General features: G+C 44.5%; 1 protein-coding gene across 3 annotated transcripts in view; it reads right to left on the reverse strand.

Annotated features, from left to right (window-relative positions):
* The window catches only part of ANK1 (ankyrin 1), a 272,521-nt gene extending 258,753 nt beyond the window's left edge, over window positions 1-13,768 (reverse strand). For all 3 annotated transcript variants that reach the window (XM_049771795.1, XM_049771796.1, XM_049771793.1), the window contains exon 1: window positions 13,528-13,768. In XM_049771795.1, the coding sequence (XP_049627752.1) occupies window positions 13,528-13,650 (123 nt within the window). In that variant the 5' untranslated portion in view covers window positions 13,651-13,768. The remainder of the gene's footprint in view (window positions 1-13,527) is intronic.
* Window positions 13,769-19,643: the final 5,875 nt, after the last annotated feature.

Here is a 19,643-nt window from a genome sequence, read left to right on the forward strand (position 1 = left end):
TTGTTTTTTGTTTTGGTTTTTGGGCCACACCGGTGAGGCTCAGGGGTTACTCCTGGCTATGTACTCAGAAATAGCTCCTTGGCTTGGGGAACCATATGGGATGCCGGGGGATCAAACTGCAGCCTGTCCTAGGCTAGCACAGGCAAGGCAGACTCCTTACCACTTGCGCCACCACTCTGGCCCAGGAAGACTGTCTTAACTTGTTCTGACAAAGGGCTTGGCTTGGACATCAGAGATGCAGAAAACAGAATGATGTAAAGACATAGGGAAGTAAATATATTGAAGTTTTAGAAATTAAGACAACAACTGGTTGCAGCATGTGGGAAAGAAAGAGACAAGAAAGGCAACAATGGGATATATTTGAAGGCTAAGAAATCAGGTAAAAAGAAAAGACTATACTGGGGCCAGAGTGATAGTAGGGCATTTGCCATGCACTCATCTGACCCGAGATGGACCTAGATTTGATTCCTGGCATCCCATATGGTCCCCTGAGCCTGACAGGGGCGATTTCTGAGTGCAGATCCAGAAGTAACCTCAGCACTGCTGCTGAGTGTGGCCCAAGCCCTCCCATCCCCCTGCCAAAAAAGGCTGTACTAAACTCTAAAGGCATTTAAAACCTATCAAAATTCTGATATTGTTCTTTAAGGACTTAGGACAAACATTAATAAAATTTGTTTGGAATCATAAAAATCCCCAAATAGTCAAAGCCATTCTGAGAAAAAATAAGTTAGGAAGTACTGTATTTCCTGACTGTAAATCATATTATGAAATGATAATGATACTAATCAAAACACCAGACTACAAGAAAATCTACTATCTAGCCAATGAATTAAACTAAGAGCCCCAAAATAAAGAGTCAGATCTATAGACAGTCAATCTGTGACAAAGCAACTTGGTGGAACAAGAAAAGCCTTTTTTATAAACAGAGCTGGGAACACTGAACAATCACATGCAAATGAAATTTGACTTATTTGTACACCACATAAAAAGTGAATTCAATGTAGATTAAAGTATTTTAAGCTAGACTAGAATCTATAAAACACACTGAGGAAAATGATAGAACACTCCAAGATCTAAACCTCAAAGGTACTTCCAATGAATTGATACCATTGGCAAAAATAAGAAAAACAAAGTAAACAGATGTAACTATACTAAAATAAAAAGTTGGGGCTTGGGGCCGGGTAGGTGGCGCTGGAGGTAAGGTGTCTGCCTTGCAAGCGCTAGCCAAGGAAGGACCGCGGTTCGATCCCCCAGCGTCCCATATGGTCCCCCCAAGCCAGGGGCGATTTCTGAGCACATAGCCAGGAGTAACCCCTGAGCGTCAAACGGGTGTGGCCCAAAAACCAAAAAAAAAAAAAAAGTTGGGGCTAGAGCAGTGGTACTGTGGTAGGGCATCTGCCTTGCACACTGCTGACCTAGGACGGACCACGATTAAATACCCCCACATCCCATATGATCTCCCAAGTCAGGATTTCTGGCTTGGAATAACCCCTGAGCGTCACTGGGTGTGGCCCAAAAACAAAACAAAAAAATAAATCAAAAAATAAAATAAAAAGTTGCTATCATAGCAAAAGAAACTTAGGCTAAAATAAAAAAGCACACCTTAAGGTCGGAGTAATAGCACAGTGGTAGGACATTTGCCTCATGCAGCCAACTTGGAATAAACCCTGGTTTTATTTCTGGCATCCTATCTGGTCCCCCTAGTCTGCCAGAAGAGATTTCTGAGTGCAAAAAGTATCGCAAGAGTAACCCCTGTGCGCCACTGGGTGTGGCAAAAAAAAAAAAAAAACCAAATGAACAAAAAAAGCACACCATTGAATGGACAGTTCAACAGCAAATAAACTTCTTTGTCCATCAAAAAATGGGGAGAAAGGAAAAGTCCCACTGGTGAAAGGTGGTGTACATTCTGTGACTGAAACCCAACTATGAATATTTTTGCAACCATGGTGCTTAAACAATTACTTACAAAAACATGAGAGGATATAAAAGAGACACTTCCATGAAAAGGACATGTGGATGGAAAATAAATATATTCCCTCACTTATTCTCAGGGAAATACAAGTCAAAACAATGATGAGTTTCATTAGGTAGACCAATCCAGGCTAAAATCTTCGGAGCCTTCTCAGAATGGAGGTGGTCACTGTCCCCTGCCTATTTTTCTGCACAGCATGGTTCTACATCATGTTACTACACAGAGGTGTTGGGTGTGGCTTTCTGCATAGCAACCCAAAGCCACACTCAACACCCTTTGAGGTGAAATGGTCCAGCTCCACAACTGAACCTTATCAAGCTGACAAGTCACCAAATCATTCCAGCTGCATAGATTCTGGACTCTGCAACGCGTACAAATTTAGTACTGTCAGCCCAGTAGGAACACAGCAAATCTGATAGGAAAGTTGCAGAGAAGACCATCAGGCTCACTGAGCAAAAAGAATAACACGAGGCTCAACTAGCACTGACCTGCCCAGTAAATCCTCAGACATGAATTCAGTAACATTGCAGCTATAACAGTTATCACAAATTTATCTAAATTGATCTCAGTTTTAGTAATTCCATTTGCCTTTGTGTTTAACAAGCAATATAAAGTAAATCTGTTTGTGGCAGCTAAGGGAGTAGAATGGATGGTGGGTGGAAAATTAGGGACATTGACGGAAGGAAGGTTACACTAGTGGTACAATTGGTGTTGGAACATTAAATGCCTAAAACAACTATATTACGAACAATTTTATAGATCACAATGTTACAATAAGCTGAAAATATATACGTAGTGGGACGGAGCAATAGCACAGTGATAGGGTGTTTGTCTTGCACGTGGACGTCCTGGGACATTCCTGGCATTCCTGGCATCGATTCCTGGCATCCCATATTGTCCCCCCAAGCCTGCCAAGGGTGATTTCTGAGTGCAGAGCAGGAGTAACCTCTGAGCACCACTTGGTGTGACTCAAAATCCCAATAAATAAATAAATAAATATAAAATAAAAAATATATATTTCTTCTAGTTTAAGCATTTAAAAAATAAAGGCCAGAGATAGTACAGAGGGTCGAGCCTTGCATAAGGTCATTCTGGGTTCGATCCCCAGTATGGTCCCTGAGCACTGCAAGGAGCAACTCCTGAGTGCAGATCCAGGAATATTCCTTGAGCATTGCCAGGTGTGGCCCCCAAAATAAACAAAATGAATAAATAAAACCAGTAATTAGATATTATTCACACCAGTGAAAGTGGCATATATCAAGAAGACAAGAGGCAATCAGGTTTTGGGGTAGAGAAGATGGAGGAAGAAATTTAACGCACTATTTGTGAGAATGTTTGTCTGATTCAACCCCTATTAAAAAAAAACCAGAGACTTCTCAAACACCTAAAATTAGAGCTCTTAGAAAGCTCAGTGATTCCAGTATTTGTCACCTATAATACAAAAACAAAACATTAATTAAAATATATATGTACACCTATGTTCATTGTACAACATCCAGGACACAGAATTAATTCAAATACACACAATGGAATACCATGCAGTCATAAGAAAACATGAAATCATGTAGCTCACTGCAACTGAATGAAACTGGAGGATATCATAGTAAGTAACATCAGAGGAAGAAAGACACATACTGGAATTTTTTTTTACTGACATGTAGTATACAGAATAATAAGAAAAGAGAAAGAATGTTATCAAATTATGGCAAAACCATAGTCTTAGATTATAGAAATGAGAATGCCAAGGAGGAGGATAGGGAGGTAGAGAAGGGATGAAGAAGACACATGATATTGGCCAAGGATCTTGGACATTTCAGTGATATGGAGAAGAAGTAACTATGTACATCAAAATCACAAAAGTTAAAGTTAGTGTAAACAGGTAGGTAGAAACTAGTAGCACTGGCAGAGGTAAGTGGGCACTGGGAAAGGGATTAGTTTGGGGAACATTGTACTCCTGAAACTTAATACTGAATAACTTTATAACACTGTAATTTATGGTGACTAAATTAAAAAATGGTGCAAGCATGTGACTAAAAGCATAATAAGCAATAAATATTTTCCCTAATGAGTTCTCTAAGGAAGTGGGGTTATTGGTAGAGGGATACTGACACTGGTGGCAGATTTGGAGAGGGAATATTGAATACCTGAAACTCTGTTATCGATAGCTTTGTATATGACAGTGAATAAATAACAAATTCATTTAAAAATTCCTGCAGGCTTTAAATGAGGGACTGTGAAAATCATATTTGCATTTCTGGAAGCTTGCTCTGGCTACAGCATGGAGTATTCGACTCAATACACTCATTTTCAAGTTGATTTTCAATGGACAGACTCACATGCCAAGACCCAACTGCCCAGCCTTTTGGGACCACACTCCAGCTCCACTCTGAGCCAATACATTCTGCTACCTACTTGGCTCTAGTCCATATTACCTTGGATTCTTTAGGAGGAGTGTGATAACACCTATATGGCACAGAGGCACATAGGCAAAGAGGCCTGGTTATTCTATTATATAATCTTCTCTTGGTCTTTCTTTTAATTTCATTTATTTCTAATAACATTAGATTTAAAACAATTTTTAATTAGAAAGATTGTCTTAAGAACATCTTTAAGCACTTTTTTCAGTGAATGCAGAGCACTTTAGTAATAGGTAATGATGCCAAAGTTACATCTTTAAGAGTATTTTTGTCCTGCTTCCCTCAGCCCACCTCAGGCCCTGGGGTTGCTTTCCCTGATGCCTCGTGCTCCCTCAAGTCAGGTTTTTTATTTTTCAGTTACTACAAGGCCCTATTTTCTTGTCACTGTTAACACAGATAAAATGTTAACACGTAAAATGGAACCCTGGACTATTTACAATACCTAGTTTACTTGGTGAGTACCAAGGCCAACTTTTTCTACCACACAAAGTCTCTATTTCCTTGTATACACCCCATTATCAGTCTCTGCTTGGGCCAGACCCTCCCTCAGCATTTAGTCATGTGTTAAGTCTAATTCTTTACTGAAGGCACAGTACCCTTTCACAGTTATTCCTGGAGGCCCTCAAAACTTGTCCTGCCCATGGACCTTGTCACAGTCCTTCCCCAGCAATTCCTGTTCTCTCTCATTCTCTTTGGTCCTATTTGGTCACCAAGAATAAACATCTCCTCCTCTATGCCCTGCTTGCAAACCATACATAATACTCTGCTGAGCAACTTGCCCCTATTCTGCCAATTCAGTTCACTAAGCTAACTCTCTATGAAGGCTTAGCCATCATCCCTAAATCCTCCCTGTTCCCTTCTTCCTTCCAGCTCAGTCTGCCTTATCCAGACTTGCTGGCTTGCTTGCTTCCTAGCCACAGTGTAAGGAAAGTTTTTGCTTTGGGGAACTGGATACAGAACAAATAACAGTAAATGAAACACCCTGCTCCTTTACCTCTCTTCTCACTTCCTGGTTTTATCCTATGTTAAGTCTTGCCACATTCTCCAGGGTGTTTCTGTCACTGGGATAGAACAGAATTGAGAGGGTGGGAGAGGTTAAGTCTCTAAGCACCCCAGAAGGAAACTATGAGGCTATGCTAGTAGCATCTGGCCCCACCCACCATAGGACTCAGTAGAAGGGTCATGGGGCAGGTCACGAAGGCCCTTTCCCTCCAGGTGATTCCTCCAGCTAAATGGAGGGCCACTGGAGCCATTTCTTCCTTCAGTTTTTTGGTCAATGTCAGCTTGAATATTTGGGCTCTTAGAATGGGTTTTAAGAGTTCTATAGTGTGAGTCAAGAACAAAAATACCTTCTCTGACACTTCCCCATAGTAATGCTTCCTCCCACTTTGATCCCTCTTTCACAATTTACTTAATGGTCTTCTGTATCTTCTCTCCTTTTCTTTTTATTCTGGGTCTCACAGAAGTTTTCTATCACTGTGCCAAATCCCTGGCCTTGGCCTAGTACTTCTTTGAGCCTGCTCTGTGTTAAATGACAAGAGATTAAATTGCCTTCCTTGAGTCTCATTTTGCAACAGGTTAGCAGACAAGACCAATCAGGAAATAAAGTCACAGAGAGCAAGACAAGGTGCAAAAACCATGGAAAAGGGCCTGGTATGCTCATTTATATTCTCACCTATCCAGATCACAACAAAAACACAGGTCTAGCCCCTGACAAGTGTTTTCTCTGGGAGAAAAAAAAGAGAATACCAGGGACTCCTCTGTGCACCTACATAAAAAATCAAGTATTCTAGATGACTGGGAGTAATGAATAGATGTTTATGGCAGAATACTCTCACTCTGTGTTTTCATGGGTAAGCGCATAAAAATTATGTGAAGAAGATGCTTACTATGTGGTAGAAAAAGAAATCTCAAGAAGAGAAAGGGAAGCTGAGTGGTAACAGGTAGGGTGTTTGCTTTGCACACAGCCCACCCGGGTTCAGTCGATCCCCAGCATCCCATATGGTCTTCCAAACCTACCAGGAGTGATTTATGAGTGCAGACCCAGGAGTATCCCTTGAGCATCACCAAGTGTGGCCCAAAAATTTAAGAGAGAGGGAGAGGGAGAGAGAAAGAAGGGGGGGAGGGAGAGAGAGAAAAGGGTAAAGGAGGAAATAACCATTAATGAGAGTAAAGAGAGTAGTAAATCTGTCCTTCTGTTTATCCTTTCTTTTTTTGGCTCCTTATCTCAACCCAAGTACCTGACATGGTTGGGTTTTTTTTGGGGTGGTTGGTTTTTGGGTTGCACCCGGCAGGTTCAGGGGTTACTCCTGGCTTCATGCTCAGAAATCGTTCCTGGCATGCTCAGGGGACCATATGGGACGCCGGGATTCGAACCATAATCCTTCTGCATGAAAGGCAAACGCCTTACCTCCATGGTATCTCTCCGGCCCCTATTACATGGTTCTTAATATCAATGCACAGATTGCTCCCGAGATGGTAAGAGGATCCTTTGCACACCAGGTTCATCCAGAATTGAGAGGCATCATTTCTGTCCTAAGCCAAGCACCTGCCATATTTCTTTGCCTTAACTTTTTCTCCTCTGACAGCTTTCCCCTCATTTCTAAGTAATACATTTGAAAGCTAAGAATAGCATGTCCTTTCAGAACTGAGCACAGGCTTAAACATCCCTCAGGTCTGACATTCCTGAGAAGGTATCAGTATAATGGTCTGTGGGTCAGTCTGAGAGTCAGGTCTGGGTGTAAGTCCCTGTTCTGTGGTACCATCCTCAAGACAATTTTGGCAAAACCATGGAGAAATTTTCTCTGTGGAGAACTATACACAGTACACTGGTAGCAAAAGAGGCAAGGTGGTTTTATCTTTATTTTGCTGGCCAAGATTTTTGCTTTTATTTTGATAATCCAAAATGCAAATTTTCTTAGAGGATATTTATGTTTGAATACCAAGCATGTTCCATAGAGGGGCTGGCCTCTAATTCCATGGATTCCATTAGCGCTGATATTTTTGGACTCCCCATATTTGGTAGCCATGGCCTAACAGAGCTGGAATTCTTAGAAAATGCAATCACCGCTTTTATATTCCTCCTTCGATATACAGCAATAGCTTCTTGTATATCAACTCTGAATGAATGTATTGGTAAATATTTGGCTAGTTTGGCTTTGCCTTCAAGGAGCTATAATTTAGTAGAAGGAATAAAATAAGAATGTGGTTCATACATACATACATACCTGAAGACATTTGCTTTTGCATGTACATGCACAGACTGCAAGCTTGTACCAACACAAGGGCACAAGTTAGGAATGCAGAGGAGTGATTGAGGTGGGGCTAGAGATGTGGGTTTGGTGGTAGACAATATGCCTAGCATGCTAGAGGCCCTGAATTTGACCCCTGGCACTGCATGACTCCCTGAGCATTGCCCGGCATAGTCCTTGTGGCTTCTGAACAGGCCATACGTGGCCCTAGCGGACCCTTCAGTACCAAACCTAGCACACCACCAATCCAAGTATCATGTATATCCCTGGTTGATCATTTCCTGGAGTGGGTCTTATAATAAAGGAGTTCTTTACAAAAAAAAAAGTAATGGGATAAAGGGGAGCATCAAGAAGATTTCTTGGGTTGGAAAAATGACTCCAAAGATTGAGCACATGGTTTTCATGTGGAAGAGAGGGGTGGGTCCCTAAAATTGTACAGTTCCCTAAGCACCATTGGAAGTGGCCTGAGCACTGAACTAGGAGTAGCCTATAAGCACCACCAGGTGTGGCCAAAACCATGCCCCTCTAAAGAAAAGAAAAGGAAGGCTTTCTTTTTATGGTATTTTTTGTTCATTTATTTTTGGGTCACAATGGTTATGCCCAGAGATAACTTCTGGATTTGTCTCAAAAATCGCTTTTGGAAGTGTTTGGAGCACCATAAGCGCACTAGGTTTGAATCCGAGTTGGTCATATGTAAGGCTTCATCCACTTACTGCCTCTCTGGCCCAAGAAAGGTTTCTCAGAGGCATCAATGGGATTTTACAATGGAGGATAAATAAATGGTTAAAGAAGAGCTTGTAAAAGGCATTATGGAACAAAACACGGGATGATCCCATCTACTTGTGTAGAAATTCCAAGAAGCACTAATTATCATTCACTAATACTTACTCATTGTTATTAAGTGAAGAAGAGGTGTGAAGTTTGGGGTTTTTTCTTTGTTGGGGGACACATCTGGTGGTACTCAGGACTTACTCCTGGCTCTGCATTCAGGAATTACACCTGGAGGTGCTCAGGAGACCATATGGGATGCCAGAGATTGCAGCTATGCACAATGCAAATGCCTAACCCACAGCACTATCACTCTGGCCCAAAGTTGTGCTTTTTAAGTACTGCCATTACTGAGAAGAGGAGAATGTGTACTCTGTGGTGAGCAAGGGAAAATGAGTCCAGAGAGTTGGTTCAAGAAATCCCATTTCAGAAAGGCCACTTGCTTCAGTCTCTAAATTTTGGCCACTGTTCCCACTCCTTTGAGCAGGGGCTGTGAAGGACAATGATGTGCAAATCTTACAGAGTGAGACACGGCAGGACAAATAATATCTTCTCTGCCCATCGGATCTTGCTCTCCTGGTCTAAAATTGGTTGATGTGCAAGGACACCTGGGAACAATCCCATCACCACTCCTTGGCATCAGAAAAGGAGGAGCTGGGGCAAAGATGGCTACAGAGCAGGCTGTAAAAATTTCATATTTTGAGTTACTAGTATCTCCTAAGGGCAGGCCATTTTCATTTTTGAGGCTCTTGAATTACTAAAATAAGAAACAATGCCAAGGCAGGGTTACCAATATTGTGGGGGTATTTTAAAGGTTTGCAACTTTTTATTAATATTAGTATTTTATTAATATTGCATGTTAACCAGCATGCAGTACAATATAATCATGCAATTCTAAAGCCAAAATAGAAACTTTATCAAAAAATTATAATTCAAACTGCAACATACCCTCATGATAAGATTGAGCAATAGGACCAAGATTTCAATTTGGGTGAAGAAACACATTTCCTTTTGGTACTGTAAGTAACTCTTGAAGTGAATTAATTTGTAAGCTTACTTTTCTTGGAGATTGCAGCAGCTAATACCTAAGACTCTTTACAAATGGGAGTTGTGGGCCCTCATGATGCTCTTGCCTTCTCTTTCCCTTTCTTCCCCAATGCCCATCTTTCTAGCTCTAAGCCTTGACTGTCGTGATGACTATTCCACTCAGAAATATGCTCTGTAATTTTAATCACTTGACCAATCAAAGACATGTCTGCAGTTGAGCTGTGAAGAGAGGCTGAGGTGCTCAGGGAATCACAGAACCAAGAAAGGCAGCTGGCAGCACCTGTGCGTCAAAACAGGGAGGCCTCTATCCACTCCTAAACTGACTGGACTTCTTTTTCTTTCTGTACCCACCTCAAACCCCTGAGCAAACGCAGTTGTTGTTCCAAATTACTGAAACCACTTGACATTTAGTGCAGTAGGGCCTTGCAAAGAAACAAACTACACATATAGTGGTGGAATTCACTGCACCAAAAAATTATGTGGTTCCACTGCCTGCCTCCAAAGCTCTGTTGCTTTACAAATGACAAGAAAATAAGTAAATATCATGCTATCTTCTCATTCCCCGTTAAGACAGTCATTCAAAGAGCATATATATTGTTCACCTGAATACATGCCTAAGACCAAAACAACATCTAGTCAAGGCAAAATTAAAACATGAATCCACTCATTTTACATTGACTGCATGGTCGTGTGTGTCAGGTACTGAGAAAACTGTTGTGTTCACAGTTACAAATTACACATGATCTTTTTCTCAATCAGCATCCTAGAATGGAATAGGTAGCCAGAATCAAGGACAGGTAGTGAGGCCAGCACACCCCATTCTGAGGCACTTCCAGGCACTGCAGGTAGCAGACTCGGTGTAACCCCTTACAGTCAGGTTGAGACGCAATCTCCTCTCCACCTCTTTGCCTCCCTCCCTTTCTTTAATTCTGCCCCTCTTTCTCCTCACCCATTCCTAGCCTCACTTGGACTCCAAGTGTCTTGTCCTCCTTTCCAAAAACAAGCACATTTTTTATGCCCAAAGCTTCCACAGCCCTAGAAAGCTTTTGCTCTTAATTCAAATGCCTACTTTAAAAAAAATGCCTTGTAATTTAATTCTTTCTATTCTTGCTTTCAGAAGCAGGAGCCGGGGAGACATCAGTGAAAGTCATAAATACAGGATTTTATTTTTTGTGAAGCTGTAGCACTAACAGCAAGCATCTTATGAGGAGAGGATGTGTGTTATACCAACAGAAAAACTGAATGAAGTCCCAGAAGAATGCAGGCAATTTTAAAGCCCAGAGTTTTAGCTCAATTCCCTGTGTCGAGGTGGTTTCTATCTGTGTCAGTCAGTGCGTCACAACATCAGCCTCCATCCCCTGAGCACAGCACCCTCTTAGCGAGTGCCTTCCCACACAATAGCATCAACTGTAAAAACTGCAACCACCACTGAAGTTACAACTGCGATGATTTCTACAAACGGGGAAGGATGCAGTGCTGCTCAATCAGTCCTGTTAAGTAGGTTAGCAGGAGGGACAAACACCTTTTATATCGTTCAATCAGAAGGCCCTGGGTTCAACTCCACACTCACCTGAATAACAAAACCTACCAGAAGAAAATGTTATTTCATGAATTTCTTTCAATCTACAATAGTGGCCCACTGGAATATCCTCTGCTGCTTGATTTTATTATGACTTGTCTTGAGAAATAACTTTCTTAGTTAGACTTTACCTTATCTGAACCTTCAAACACCCCCTCCATTTGGACTAGTGTTTTCCTGTCCCTCTGTGAACTTACCCTGCAATTTCTCTTACAATTTCTGCTGCATTGCTGGCCTCCCCCTGGCCTCCCCCTGTCCCCTCTGAGACCTCTATCTGCTACACTTGATCTTAGCCAAAAGGCTGAGAAGTGATGGAACTTCTGCCTTCCACAATTTTGTATTTTGCTATAAATTCTGTTAATTATGTTCTCTGAAAGGGAGCTAGCTCAATTATGTAAATTGTCATGATATGCAAAACTGTCCCATACCCTCTACTATGCCTCTCCTCCAAAGGAACAACTCTTAGAGTTTATGTCATCACTCTCATTTTGAATGAAAAATTTTAATTTTGTTGTATCAACTATAGCACCCAAAGACACTGCATAAATCAGTATGATGTATTTTTAATGCTTGCTGATGCAGTGTGCAGCAACCAGAACACAATTCAAAGGAAGGTTAATATCTTCTACAAAATGGAATAAAGTTTACTAAGGAAGTCATGACTAAAACTACAGAAATAAAAAGAATGTTGAGACTGACACTTCTATATGTGTGCATTACCATCAAAATTCAGTTACATGGAAACACCAGGAAAAATGGAAATAAACCGAAGAAGGAAGACTTAATTTGACTCAAAAAAATATGGTATTTGCAGAGTCAAGGTAAAAGATCCAGATCAAGAAGACGGATAAAAACATTTTGTGAGCCATTGGGGAAAGGTAGGTTTTCCCCATTGGCTTAAGCAAATGCAATAGACCTAGATGGACTGACAGACTATGCCTTCCTAACAATTCCTATCATGCCAAGAAAGTGGGTGAATACCGTCAGATATCACCAGACTTCCCCTTGTGTGATTCATCGGATGGGCTCTGATATTTCAGACCCCAGCAGAAGGAACTGATGAGATTTCCTCCCGGAGTGACACCCACCCAAACTCTGAATCACCATCGGTTTGAGAAAGGCCTCTTTTTCTGTGCTGCTGAAGGGGTGTTACCTTATGAGACTACTATTTACACTCAAGACAGCAATCTCTTATAGGAGAGGTGGCCTTCCCATCTTTAGATGGGAACGGGGAAGCCTGGAGCAAGTTGATGACTTCAGTTAAGTCACAGGCCAAGTAGATCCCTAGATCTTATCTTTAGGAAAAGGCTTGAGGTTGTCTTGCTGAGCCACTGGGGAGTGTCACCAGCAAGCAACTTGCCCCTGTCACACTCTGTTGTCAGCCACAAGCTCCAAACTTCTTTCCCAGAGGAAGTAATTGGGGGTTGGGGGGCAAGGAATGTTTGCTACTCAACTAAAACCACCCTGGCTGGTTGGCATGCTGAAGGGCTGTTTCCTGAGAAGGTCACTAGCAGGCCATGCCCCACAACACCTCCTCAGGCTAAAATGGCCTGAGGCTGAGTTCAGTTCAGTCTCCAGTTCCCAGAAATGACTGCTGGCCTGCTCCACGGGGGGCTCTAAAACACTTCAGCCCCATGCCCAGAATTGGCCCCTGCCTTTACACGCGAAGGTGATAAGGACGTCAAGGAGTTTCCTACCTAAGGGATATTTCTAAAGATGCTTAGAAGAACCCAGTCTCAGGAAGGAAATGCTGAACCCAGCGTGGTGTTTGAGTCACTGTGGGGATGTGGGGAAGATGTGGTTCTGCGCTCCTCTGCAAAAAAGGCCTGGACCTGGGACCGGACTAGACAGCCCCCATGCCTGGCCTGGAGCCTCTAACGGAACCCCTTCTCTTGGGCAGAGGTCTTGAGAGGGGGGAACCTGGGACGGTGCTGAATGCCCCTGAGCCAGCACCCTCTCCCCCAAAATCCCTGGCCCAAAGGCTCCAGAACACTACGGAAGGAAACTGAGCCCTCTTAGATCGGGGACCCCGCGTTGAAGAGTGGGTCACCGGGAGGGCTGGGTTTCCCCCAAACCATCTTCTGCGGAGAGCCGGGAGGGGCGAAGTGAAGAGAGGAGCGGCCCCCAATTTAGCCGGCCGGCGGGCCAGAGGCCAGAAAAGTTGCTCCCGGAGCCGCGAGGGCCTGGATCTGTCCGAGGTGCTGAAAGGGCCGGGCAGGCGCGCGCTTCGGGGCGCACTCCTGGCCGCTGCCCGCGCCGCCCCCTGTGCCCTTCGAGCTCCTGCGGGGTCCCCCCTTCGCTTCCCCGCCGCACCCACCAGCCCATCGCCCTTCTCCTCCGGGCCGCGGCCGCCCGGGATCCGCCGGCTCCGGGGGCCCTCGCAGCCCGGCCGGCCGGCCATGCCATGCCATGTTCCTCCAGCCAGGCCTGCGCGGGCAGGCACGCGTCCCGGGGGGTGGGGGGAGCCCGCGCCCCTCTTTCTTCCTTTCTTACCTTCTTCTTGCGGTCGCGGGAGCGGTTGCGGCGCTTCCTGTTGGACTCCTCCTTCTCCTTCTCCTGCAGGGCCTGCGCCTCGGTGTCTTTGATCTTCTTGAGCTGCTTGGCCGCTTGCGCCATGGCCGGTCACTCCGTCCACTCCACTCCAGTCCAGTCCACTCCCGCGCGCTCGGGTCCCCGCCTCCAGGACCGGACCCCACCACGCTCCGGGCGATGATGATGATGCGGGGGGCGTGGGTGGGGGTGACACCCCAGGAGAGGGCCGTGGGGGCCCAGAGGCGTCTCCGCAGGGCCGAGGGCGGGGAGGATGCGGCGGCGGGGACGCGGCTTGGCGAAGGCACGCGGGGCCACGCCACGGCTCGGCTCGCTCGCACGGCGGGGCGCGGGCTTCTGCTGCCCCTCAAGGCCAGAGCTCGCTCCTGGCGCTTGGACGGGCTCTGGCAGGCAGGCTTCGGCTCGCTCCGTCCCTCTGTCCGTCCGTCCCTCCCTCCGATCGCTTGGCTTGGGCTGCGGCGCGGGCGGCGGGGGCGGGAGGTGGCGGTTCCGCAGCGCGCGGGCCTTCAGCGCCGCCGGGGTCCCCGAGGGAGGCTCAGCCGGGGTCCGAGGAGGCTCGGCTGGCCCGGGCGGCGGGATCCGGAGCGCGATCTCCCTCCGCCGCAGCGAGCCGAGCCGAGCAGTCCGTCGGGCTGCGGGGGGACAAAGCCGGCCGCGCGTCCAGGGCGAGCGCTAGCGGGGCGCCGCGCGCGGAGCACCAGGGTGCGGGAGTGACACTGGCTGGGCAGGCTGCGGCGGCAGGCCCCGCAGCGGGCGCAGCGCGGAGCAGAGGCTCGGCCCCGAGGCCGGAGGGATGGGGGCTGGGCGCGACCGGGCTCCCCAGGGACTCGAACCTCCGAAGCTAGCGGGCCTGGCATGCAGCCCCCCCGGGAGGAGACGTTTCCCCGCGATCGCTGGTCCACAGCAGCTGTTTTTTTTTTTTTTTTTTTTTGGCCCCCCGCAGACCGGCAGCTAAAGGTGGGAAACGTGTCCAAGATGGAGCACTTTTCCCCTGAGCCTTTCTTGGACACACGGGAGTAGAACTAGGTCTTCGCCCCGCGGACCACCCAATCCCCCTTCCCGGCATTCACTCTCTTTGGTTCCACCTGCTTTACCTGGTTCGACTGGACAGAGTCACACATCTGACCGGGTCACAAAGACACATACATACGGGCTGTGACAAGGGGGAAAGGGATTCGTTCTAACCATCTATCTCTTCCATTGACAGGTGGGGAAACTAAGGTCTGGACTTGAGGTCTCCAGTATGATGCTTCTCCCAGTCCAGCCCTGAATTCACCATCCATGGGGACAAAATGTTTGCTGCTGACCAAGTCATCAGAAGGAGTTTTGGAAAAACACATTTTAGAACTGGAATGGTTATTATGAAATAAATGTTCTATTTTCTTCAGCCCTCTCTGAATTGAGAGCTTCAGCTAAACCGAATAAGAGGCTGAAAACGGGGAACTATTAATTAGGGGAAGTGACCCCTAAAAGGCTCTGCATGCCAGCTCCCCATCACCATTCAGTGCAGTCTTTGGGGGGTTGCTGCATCACCCCCTACCCTTTCAGCCTCCACACTTTGCTCCTTACTAGAACCTTCCTGTCAACTGCCTCCATTCCAATTCCAGCCGCAACCCTCTCCACCTGGGTGTTTGCAGATAATTAAGGTGCAATGTAAGCCTGAACTTAACATATGGGAGCCCCAAATCCCAATCTCAAGATGTAATTACATTTTGAAATAACCACATTTTTTAAAGCAAATAAAATGGTTACAAACTTAATTTTGAGAGAGAAATAGGGAGTAGGCTGGGGATGGAGGAGAGAATGGAAGGGAAACTGGGGAAATTAGTTTCAGGAAATGAACATTGGTGAAGGGCTGGGTGTTGAAACATGGTATGATTGAAGCTTAACTATCGACAACTTTTAACTCTCATGGCAATTTACTTAAAATATTTTAATAATTCAGTTCATTAATATCTACAATATTTCATCGTGTAACTAATACTAAATTGTTGAGTTACTCAGCATTTCTTAAGGTTGCAAAATTCAGTGTTTTTTTTTTTTTTTAATTTTTTGTGTCACACCCGGCAGCGCTCAGGGGTTATTCCTGGCTCTACGCTCAGAAATCCTCCTGGAAGGCTCGGGGGGCCATATGGGACGCCGGGATTCAAACCAATGACCTGCATGAAAGACAAACGCCTTACCTCCATGCTATCTCTTTGGCCCCCAAAATTCAGTGTTTATCTTATGAGCTTAGAGCACAGGTATATTCAGTTCAAACGCATCTTTGTTACTTGAGAGCAGAGTCCTATAGGCTAGCTCACCATTGCCAATTAGGCGCAGATTTCATGTCCTGCACAGATCCCTCCTCTGAGAACCAACCCCCTGTACCTGCACCCCATCTACCCATTGAACCACATACACACACTTAAGCTGGACTGAATTCCTTGCCTCCTGCCAATCTGTGTCCCTACACACACCCCAGCAGTCACATCAACACGGGTATAATTATTGTCTTCTCAGGTTACTGTCTTTTATATAGAATTCTAGACAAATCTTTTCTATGGTTTATAAGGTCAGTCCCTCCTCCCTCTAGCTTGTCTTCTCATGTATCTGTACAGTGCACCAGCTTCTACAGCCTTTGAATGTGTCAGTGTTGTCACCCCCTAAAGACTTATCCCTCCTGTCCCCTCCCCATATTTTTCTGTTCCTACTCAACACCACACCACAAACTAACCAATTCAAACTCACTCATCAGTCCTCCGTTTAGTCGTCATTTCCTCAGGTAACCCCTATGGAACCCAAAGTTCTACCTTATTCTAATAACCTTTTTCTTAGAGGGTCACACCTGGAAATGTTCAAAGGAAACTCCTGGCTTTACACTTAGGAATTACTCCTGGTGGTACTTGGGAGACCATATTAAATGCCAGATATTGAACCTGGGTTGGCTGTGTGCAAAGCAAGTGCCCTACCCACTATACAGACTATCTCTCCAGCCCCTGATAACCTCCATTAAAACACCAAATCTAAGTGATTGATTCCAGTCTTCTCCCAAAAGTCTTTGGCTCCAGAGCAAAGGACAGTGTCTGGTTTAACTTACCGTTGTATGTTCAGTACCTTCCATGGTACTTGATACCAAGTAGATGCACAATAAACATATGATAAAGAAGCTAACAAGTCTACTCTGTGTTGACTCAAAAACCAGCAATAAAAGTTATTGTATTGATGATTCTACCATCTTAAAGTGCAGCACAGAGATGTTAAGAAACTTGCAGAAGGTTACACAGTTAGCAAATAGTAGAATTTGAGCACTAGCAGTGAGCTCCAAAGTGCATATTGTTTATTGTGCATAAACAATTAGCAATAGTTACCATGCTGTATAGTCTATTTATCTATTAACAAGGGTGCTGATAATACATCCCATAAGGGAGAGTTGGGAGGAGGGCGAGGGAGTGAGTGAGCATGGCATGATCCTGAGTGATGTCAAGTGTTGTATTGACTTCAGTTTCTTGATGTGGAGGTGAAAAGTTTGGACAAATTGCTGCTTGAGGCCTCTTGCAGCTCCAGGATCTTGACATCTTCTAAATATCTAAACCCTTATAATAGCAATTTTTGAAGATTAAAGGAAAGAAAGAAAAGGGGAAATATTATCACTCATAGATGATAGGGTGTGGGCTGAATGGCCCTGACTCTACTTCCCTTCAGTCACCACTTGAAAGTAGCTCTGGCCCTGAATTTCCAAAGAACTTGCTAAGGGTCAGATGAAAATATGATCTCTGCCCCAGGATTCACTAGTGAGCTAGCTGTCTTGGTAATTATGCCAACAGACAATAATAACAATCACTACCATTTATTGACAGTTTACTATGCCCCAGGCACTGACCATCATTTTTTCTTGCCCTAAGAGTACTGCCATCCCTTTTTTTCCCATGGAAGGAAGCCAGATGTGTTTTTATGACTTCCCTGAGGTCACAGAAGAGAAAGAATGCAGAAGAGTCATAATTCAGACTCAAGTGATCAAACTCTCAGTCTGACCGAAAAGAAGTTTCTTTCGCTTCAGTAATTCAGCCTTCCCTGTCAGTGAAAAGTAAGAGTGGTCATTTGAGTTAGACACAAACAATAATACCTCAAGGCGGGCAACCACTGGCCACTCTGAGTGACATAGTTGGAGAGACTGCCCCTCAATGGTCAGCAAGGTTGCCTCTTCACTGCTTCCCAGTTATATCTCTTCACAGTTATATCTGCCCTGAGGGTGAGGGTGTCTAGGCACATGCTTCCTTCAGAAGACTAGACCTATAAAGCCCTGAGTGCACCCTTAGTGAAGATGTGTTGCTTACTCAGGTGAACAGGATATACATAGAGGAAGCAAGTTGAACACTCAGTGCACTCAGGAGATAATCCTAAAAGCGACTTTCGTTCTCTCAGGGACAATTATTATGTAAATAACTATCATATTAAGGCAGTAGATCTTTTTATTTAGTTGCTGAGTAGAGAGTAAAAATCTCTTTAAAAATTTTTTTAAGTTTGGGGCCATAGCAATAGCACAGTGGAGAAGGAATCTGCCTTCCATGCAACTGATTTTGGTTTGATCCCTGGCATCCCATATGGTCCCCCAAGCCTGTGATGAGTATTTCCTGAGCAAAAAGTCAGGAGAAGTAACCCCTGAGCAAGCCAGTTGTGGCCAAAAATTTTTATTAACTTTTTTAATTTGTTATTTGAAGCCACATCCAGTGGTGCTCAGTGCTACTCCTATCTGTGTTAAGGGATTGTTCCTGGGGTACTCAGGGGCCATATGTGGTGCTGGGGATTGAACCCAGGTTGTCGACTCTCAAGAGAAGTACTCTACCCACTGTACTATCTCTCCATCCAAAAGATATATTTTTACATTAAATTTAATGTATGGAGAGCACACTGAGTGGTGCAGAGTTGACTCCAGATGGTGCTCATGAGTCTATGAAACGCTGGCTTAAACTTAGAAATCCACAATTCTAAATACAAGCTCTAGTCCTTTGAGTCATCTCCCAAGGCCCAGATTAGTTTCATATTTTTGCTCTCCACTCTAAGATTTCCAACTGGTTCCTCCAACTCTAATATGTTATTATACATTTATATAACTAGATCTATTTGAGTCCTTAAAAGAAACATTATTAATGATTAATAAAACTTTCCGAGCTGAAAGCTGCCTCCTGTCCTAAATAATGTATATAGTTAAAATATATCAAGTGTACCAGACCTTAAGCATATTAAACCCTAATGATATGGGTGCCATTATGTATTTTATGAGTGAGAAAACTGAGGCATCAAGAATGAATCACTTATTCAAGATTAAAGACTAGTAAGTCACGGAACTTAGAATTTGAGCCTCTTTCTTAGACGATGGGCCACAACTGACTATGCTCAGGGGTTACTCCAGGTTCTGTGCCAAGAATTAATCCTAGTAGTGCAAGGGCACTGTATGAGAGGTTCTAGAGACTGAACTCCAGCTGGCCTCATGCAAGGCAAGTGCTTCATTCTTGTACTGTGTCTCTAGCCCAATATATACCTGTAGTATGTACTTTTACTATAATGCTAGAGGTAATGTTCTAGATTATGGATGGGGATTTAGGCATTCTCTCCTCTCTTGGGCCTGCACTCTAACTTCTTTTAGGCAAAAAGCCAACAGGTATTGTCCAACTGGCCATTTAACTCTACAACTGTTCAAGTTTGAGTCAGGAAGGGCCAGTTAGTCATGTGGAAGAGTATAAGAAAGTCAGAAAAGGTCCAAATCTGGAGGATGGCCTTCTCATTTCCCAATCAAGAAGATAATTAGGCTCCTTGGCTCACTCTCATTTTCTCTGACCAAAACTCTTCAGGAAACCTACTCAACAGGATGGATTTGGTGCTCTACTTGGAGTCCAACACATTTTCCTGGAGTATACATACCTCATACCACACCATGCTTTGCCTTCTAGTGAATGAGTAGACACTAGAAACTTATTCTTGTCCTCCATAGAATTTTTAGGCCTGTGTTCCTGCCTTTCATATTGAGAAATGTTCCTGTTTTCAGTGTTAAACTAGGTGCAAATCTCAGATAAGAGGAC

The sequence above is a fragment of the Suncus etruscus genome, chromosome 4, assembly GCF_024139225.1.
Source record: "Suncus etruscus isolate mSunEtr1 chromosome 4, mSunEtr1.pri.cur, whole genome shotgun sequence".
Lineage (NCBI taxonomy): Eukaryota > Metazoa > Chordata > Mammalia > Eulipotyphla > Soricidae > Suncus > Suncus etruscus.